The sequence below is a fragment of the Syzygium oleosum genome, unplaced genomic scaffold, assembly GCF_021117445.2.
Source record: "Syzygium oleosum isolate NSW1041296 unplaced genomic scaffold, Sole_v2.1 Sole_v2.02, whole genome shotgun sequence".
In the NCBI taxonomy this organism is placed as follows: domain Eukaryota; kingdom Viridiplantae; phylum Streptophyta; class Magnoliopsida; order Myrtales; family Myrtaceae; genus Syzygium; species Syzygium oleosum.
In genome coordinates this window covers 20,711,278-20,718,033 of record NW_026607486.1, presented here as the reverse complement: position 1 = coordinate 20,718,033, position 6,756 = coordinate 20,711,278, and the positions used below count along the sequence as shown (strand labels likewise).

General features: G+C 40.9%; 1 protein-coding gene across 2 annotated transcripts; it reads right to left on the bottom strand.

The window, feature by feature from the left end:
• Window positions 1-544: 544 nt before the first annotated feature.
• On the bottom strand, window positions 545-6,643 carry LOC115673011 (protein INVOLVED IN DE NOVO 2). Of its 2 annotated transcripts, none has more exons than XM_056307339.1 (8): window positions 6,255-6,643; window positions 4,198-5,165; window positions 3,707-3,888; window positions 2,338-2,427; window positions 1,951-2,238; window positions 1,555-1,770; window positions 1,112-1,350; window positions 545-769 (listed from the first exon to the last, which is right to left on the bottom strand). In XM_056307339.1, exons 2-7 carry the CDS (start codon window positions 5,117-5,119, stop codon window positions 1,114-1,116), a joined length of 1,935 nt encoding a protein of 644 aa, XP_056163314.1. In that variant the 5' UTR covers window positions 5,120-5,165; window positions 6,255-6,643; the 3' UTR covers window positions 545-769; window positions 1,112-1,113. The 2 variants fall into 2 exon arrangements, with proteins under 2 accessions (XP_056163314.1, XP_030450889.1); XM_030595029.2 differs by having other exon boundaries at window positions 4,198-5,144.
• Window positions 6,644-6,756: the final 113 nt, after the last annotated feature.

Sequence of the window (6,756 nt, the reverse complement as noted above, 5' to 3'; positions counted from 1 at the left end):
AGAGAAATCATTTTCCAGAAATTTTTTTTTTCCCTTATTCAGTTAGGAAATCACTTTGTAACTTCTAACTTTGTGTCAAACGATTTTTCGTTGACTAATCATTTTCAACAAACCGAACGAGTGAAAATCTAAAAACTAATACGTGAAATATTCTTTACTCAAACAAACACACCCTTAATCTTGAAAGGTTTGGTGGGCAAAGTGATTTACGAGCATAAAATGAGGCTCCAATCCTTTCCCTTGACATGTATTTGTAGTTCTGTCAGGGCATCAAAAAAGGGGGGAAAATGACATTTTTGGGCCGCCCACACCAGCCCAAAAAACTTCACATTCGAGCCACTCGCTCGGGTTTCAACTATCTTTTACCTGATCGATGAGGTTAGCGAAGTATTTCATCATGGGCCGAAATTCTCTTCTTATGGGTCGAGGAGTTCATATACCCTGTGTGACTTCGTGATATAACCAGAATCCATCAGTACCATAGTTCATGACAACATCATGGAGTGATCATCTGAGCTTATGTTGGAGCAAATTCACGGCAATATTAGGAAAAGAGATCAGTTAGGCAATTAAGTACAAGACTGAATCCTCGTACATACACAGTTAGTTAAGCCTCCCCGGTACAAATCATTCACTTAGCTTCAGTGCTTGATAAAGCTTATTCGGAACATGCATTGCCAGTCACCCGTTATGGAAAAATCAATCCTCTGGCGAGACATTGCAGCTTCACAGGAATTGCCTCGTCTCGCCACCCTCTTATTTTGCAGTCCTGTAGATGAATGCGTGAGAAACTGCAGGTTAATTCGTTTCTGGACTATCATGAACACACAGTTTGCGAGAGGCCGTCAAACCGGCGAGATCCAGAGAAGTACCAGAAAAAGAAATATAGTTTTCAGTACTAAAAATGATTTTTTGTCTTGGCATCAGCATTTTACTAGTACAAAGAAACACCAGTTTCTCTGGCCCAACAAAGGACGCTATTGACAGAGAGTTGTGTAACCGAAAGCCCTAACTGAACATCCAAACTAACTCAGGATGCAATCCTCGCTCGTCTATTACTTCTTATTTGTATAAAATAGGCAAAGACACAATTCACACATGAAAAACTAACCTTCAAGACATTCCCCTCTTGGGTTTAGGTGCGTTCCACTGCGTCAGAAGGAAATCAATTCCTTCTTTGAGCGAAGCTTTTCTCCGCTCTTTATAGTTCCATAGCTCCGAAATTATGTATCTTCCGCTAGGATTGTACTCATTCACCTCCATGAGTGCTGCCGTGACTGCCCGGTACACTTTATCACCCATTTCTCTCTTTAGAGTATTCAACTTCTCATCTTGATCATCAATTATTTCCTGCAAAAATGTCGATTCAGAAACGAAACTGTCTCTCACATGCAAAATAAAAAGCTAAGCAGGAAGTATCGCGAAATATAGGAGGCTTGAAAACGAGAACTTATAGCAGTGTGAGATGTTGTAAGCTACCGAAGTTTTATGAGAGCTATCGACTTGTTGCAGACCTGGTTGATGGCAAATAGGAGAAATCTACAAAAGTCATACCTGATGCTTCCCCTCAACCTCGATAACTCTGAAGGGATGCCAGTCTGGATCTCTCAAATATTCCTCCCACAGCGAGCAGAGCTCTGACGATTTTTCCTCTGCTTCTTCTTCATTATACTTCAACTTCATCGCTTCGAGGAATGGTTCATTGTCAAGTTCTCCCATTCTCTTCACGCCAATGTGTGCCTTGGAACCACTAAACATGTCTTTTAGCACCTGCAAAGTAAAGTCGATTGGCACCTTATGTAAGTCAAATCTGCGTCATACAGTTGCAAGAGCAACTTGTGTTGAGTGAAGTAACAGAAGAAAAAGATGACAAATGATACAAGAGAACCCAATTACTAGCCAACAATTTAAAAAAATTTCGCTATAAAAGAGGACGAGAAGCAAACTTGCGTTGATCAATTCTTTGCGAGCATCTTGAACCTCATCATTGCTGTTACGTTCCTTTACTATGAGAGTTTGATTCAGTGCTTCTAGATCCTCAAGATTCCCTTCCTTTTCCCTCAGATCCGACAGCAAAACATCTACTTTTTTCAATATTTCAGCATCATCCTCGTCTTCCATGTGCTTCATGACATTTACTGACCCTCTCAATTGTTCAATTTCCAATTCCAGGGCTTGTTTTGCATCAAGCTGCTTTTCTAGTTGAATTATTCGATTATGAAGTTCCTCTTTTTGCCTCTGCAAAATAATATAATCGCTATCATCATAGTCTCAAAAAGGAAAAAAATGAAAAGGTAAGCATTCTCTCGACATGAGAAAAAAATATGATGGGAACACCTTCTGATCTTCAGCCAGTTTTAGGACTTTTTCATCGACTTTCTGTTGCTCCAAAGCAGCCAATTCAAGTGAACTGTTTTTCTGGGCATTCTGATGTAAAAGAAGTTAGAAATTAGCCTCACCAAATAATTATACTCTAAGATGCGCAAAGGATCACACAACACCGAAAATTAATTAGTAACGGCAAATAGAGTTTATCAATAGGCGTCAATTTGCGAGCAGTTTAACGAATTCAGAGATAATAATGTCGCATTGTTATTTCGTGTCACATATACACATATGTATTATCATATTAAACATCTCTACAACAAATCTATTTTTACAAAAATAAATAAGCAAAGGCAGATGCTTCAAAAATGAAAACTAGACTAAAATGCAAGTGCGAAAAGAAGAAATGGAGGGTTACACATATTCGTGAAAATCTTGGAGCACGCATTTGCGTAAAAGTGATACAAGGACCAGGAATTCTGAGAAACCAATTTCTCTATATATGAGAACATCGAGCCTACTAGGCATATTTTCCAAAAACTTCCCACAGTACAACTTTCAAAAGCCTGGCCCTACATGATCTAGTGGAAAGAAAAAGTAGCTGCGGTGTAATTGACAAAAGTAGAGCCTGGCAGCACAAAGCTAGACAATTAAGTCTCGTCTACTATATGAATCCTTCATCGTATATTATATCTAGAGTAACGTTTCTGAAAATCAGCTGCTGTTGAAAAGTTAATAAGTCTAATTATACAGTCAACAACGAGGCTACCATATATTTCTTCCATGAGTCTAGTTATACAACCAACACTGCACTTCTGGAGCTATACTTCATCAAGGCTAACTTTGTTTCTTCAGACTCTTTTCTCTATGGAAAAAAAGAGTTCATTTTTCAAAATACTGTCTTTAGTTCTCATAGGATGCGTATGAATCCAATATCGTGTCTCGCTCATGAATCTGGATGAATGTATCACACAAGTAGAACAATGTTTTCCTAAAATGCTATTTCTTTGATTCTAAATGTGATTTTTTCATGCATGCATAATGCATCTCATGGTATTTTCATCGGTCCCACTAATTTCAGACTGCAAGCCAATGCATTCAAGATATTCATTTATTATCTGCCATAAAGAAAGCCTACTCTAAATACTGAATACAACATCAATTTGGTCGTCTCCAATTAAATAATCACCGAAATAACCATTCCATTCTCCTAATCATAAATGCAGCATTCAATTCACTCACAAAAATAAAATTTGATTAAAAGATCGGTCCATTGCCACCAGGCTTATTGATAGTCAAAATAAAGAATGATACAAACGTAATACTAGCACATCGATGAGGATATTCTATATTAAATATGCAGTAATAAAGCAACAAATACCTCTGCAATCTCTTCCAATAGCTTCTTTCTCTCAATCTCATTGTGCGCTTCACGCTTCTCCAAGTCCTGTCCTCGCACTTCTAGGTCCTTTTTGAGGGATTCTAGTTGGAACTTAAGCTTCTCATGATCACTAAAAATTCTCCGGTAGTGATCATGTGCACTCGTCTGTATCTTTCTCAATTCTGCAATTGCTCCATAAAAAGAAAATGTGTTGTTTGAGGTCAGTCAAACATATCAGCTCCATAAAAAATGCTGAATCGAGACATAAATTAAAAGTTCAAGGCTGTTCAAAGATCAAAGTTTCATATTTTAATCGTTTGAAAATCTAGAAAAGATCAAAATTTCCCTAACTTCTTAAGAACTTAGGGCTGATAGGAAATAATTTTCCAACTTTAGAGTATAATACTATTCAGAAAGTGGGGGTTGAATCTTGTATGTTAAAATTCTTAAGAAAATAATCCTAAGCTTCATAGCAGAAACATGTGAGCGACCTTCGTCATAGGATTGATGAAGCTTATCATTCTCTGTCATTATGACTTTAAGAGACTTTGATGTCTCATTACACCTCTCTTCAATCTCCTGCATGTACTTATTCTTCACCTCTATTATGTTTGTCAAATCAGAGACAAGCCTATCCTGCTTTCGAGCCTCTTCCTCCATAATCTCTGGAATGGTTTTCAGGTCACCAATCTTGCGCAAATGCTCCCCAACAATACTATTTGAATTATAATCGTCAGCACGGGCAACCCATGCATAAAGCCCAATTTTTTGGGTACCCTCCGCATACCAATCCTTGCGGCCATGACGGTCTGCTTCGTAAGCCTTCTCGAATGACATGGCATTGTGCAAGCCAGGCCAACCTTTGTTGAATTCCACCACTGCACTTCCAGAGTGACCCCGATAATTCCAAAGCGGGTGAACCCTCATAGGATTGAAGCCTCTTCTGGTCAGCTCATCCCTCAACTTGGACCCACTCTCGCCAACATACCGCCCATCTTCCACCCGTCTAGTAGGAATGTTCATGACAACTCCTTTCCATGGCCAGACAAATTTATCATCATGGCTACAGCCAATTGGAGCTTTACCCTCATCAACAAGTTTCGAAGGACCGGCCACGTCCGATAGATCTTTTTCCAGATACTTTGCCAAAGCTAGGTGATTGGCCTTCTCTTTTGCACTTCTCTTATCCGAGGAACTCTTGCCCACCCCGGAAGCATGCTGCAGCAGTTCATTATATTGGAAATCTCGCTTTCTCTTTTTGGGACAGTAGGGGCATGCAAATGCCTCATCTGAAACTTTGACCTGGTGATTGCCACTCTTCAGCTCTTCATATGATTTATCTTCATAATCAGCCATGTCAGAATCACTAATGTCTGTATCGCCATCGGACTGGTGATCCGATAAGCTTCCCATTGTTTTTGTACCCAAAAACCAGAACCTGGACAGATGAAGAATAATACTTAAGAAGCATAGTGTTAGTTGCTAATAAGTAATGTTCGGTATAGATTTACATTGTACAAATAAATGATGTCAAGCTAATTTAATTAAATCATTTCACCATACATTTGCCACATTAAATTAATCATTTTAGCTGTTGCAAATATTCACGAGATTCATAGAATAAAAAAAAAAAAAAAGGGAAACTATGGATCTAACGATCTTCACTTCCACGGATTACTCGATATAAGCAGGAAGTAAATGTGAAAGTAAATGCATGTTTTGCTTATTCTTTTTTCGTATACGATATTTGGGAACTGCCTTGAAACTTCTCCTCCAAAAGCCTGATACCGGAAAGGCCATGTCTTCAGGCTTAGTCGATGTCAAGCTTTCTTCAATCTGGTGCCCTCTCTGGGCCTCCATTGATAACAGTCATGGAGGGAGGGAGGGCGAGAGAGAGAGAGAGAGAGAGGTGGGGGTGCTCAACACTAGGTAAGAGTGGGGTCTAATCTCTACTGTGACAGCACATCTACCAATGCCCGTGTTTTTCAATCGAACCAAAAACAACTAAACGACTGTTTTCCCCCCCTAGCTTGAACTTGAAAACTATTCTTCCGTGTTTTCGAAAGATAACACTTTCAAAACAGAACAAACAAGTTTCCTGCAGTTTCAAAAGAAAACGAAGCTGGAAAACCGAAAAGTTGTACCCACAAATTCCTGAGAATTGCAAAAAGAAATTCTGACAGAAAGTCCGGCACAATGAAACCGACAATGCAAATCCAATTGGAACCAGCCCTCCACTCCATTCACATCAAAACAACGATCATGCAGCTTAATCGCCACCACACGACTACGAGTGAAAGGTGAGAACAAGACAGAGCTTCCGTTTTCATCAGATCAACCGTAGGCGAAGCACGAAGGCCACCAGAAACTCAAATTCGACAAATCCACACCCGTTCTGAACCTCAACACACAAAAACAAGCAAAGACGCAAAATCCCAAAAATTCCAAACGAAACCCAGAACCGGGCATGCATGCACGGAGAGGCCGACACACCGAGGAACACAAAATTCAACTCGGGAAATCGAATCCTTCCAAGAACGCGCATTACCTCGAAGAGGTCGGAGCCTCCGGAGATTCTTGGGCAACCCTTCGAATTGAGGGTTTTTGGTGGGGTGGGTTTCGCCAACGACTGGCCCAACGTCCGGGACTGTCAAAAGGGTATCAATGATTCCATTACACGACAAAGGCGAACGGGTACACCCCTCGCTCCACAGTCCCGCAGTGTGGCATCGAAAGTGTCGGAGAGAGAGACAAGACAAGACAGCGGGCGCGTGGGGGAGCGTGGGGGCCTCGGGCTCGGCCTTCTGCGCACGAGTTTCGTCGCGGCAGAGAGAGAGAGAGAGAGGCTTTCAAGAAAGCGCGATTCAAACGAGGAAGGGGCCGACACGGACGAACGAACGAACGAGAAATCTTGAAAGAAGAGGTTGGAAAAAGCGGTCCCTCAAACTGATGGAGAAAAAGGCAGGAACCCTTTTCTTTCCCGGCGCGGTCGACCGGTCAACGGAATGACGCGTGGACGCATCGGAGGGCCTCCGCGCGGGGGGAATCTG

What these genes read in the sequence shown, in the direction of transcription:
- LOC115673011 (XM_056307339.1), bottom strand. Translation starts at nt 5,119, where the DNA reads ATGGGAAGCTTATCGGATCACCAGTCCGATGGCGATACAGACATTAGT. An exon ending in TCATCAATCCTATGACGAAG is followed by an intron (nt 3,889 to 4,197) that starts GTCGCTCACATG and finishes GAGCAATTGCAG; the next exon opens with AATTGAGAAAGATACAGACG. An exon ending in AACTGGCTGAAGATCAGAAG is followed by an intron (nt 2,239 to 2,337) that starts GTGTTCCCATCA and finishes ATTATTTTGCAG; the next exon opens with AGGCAAAAAGAGGAACTTCA.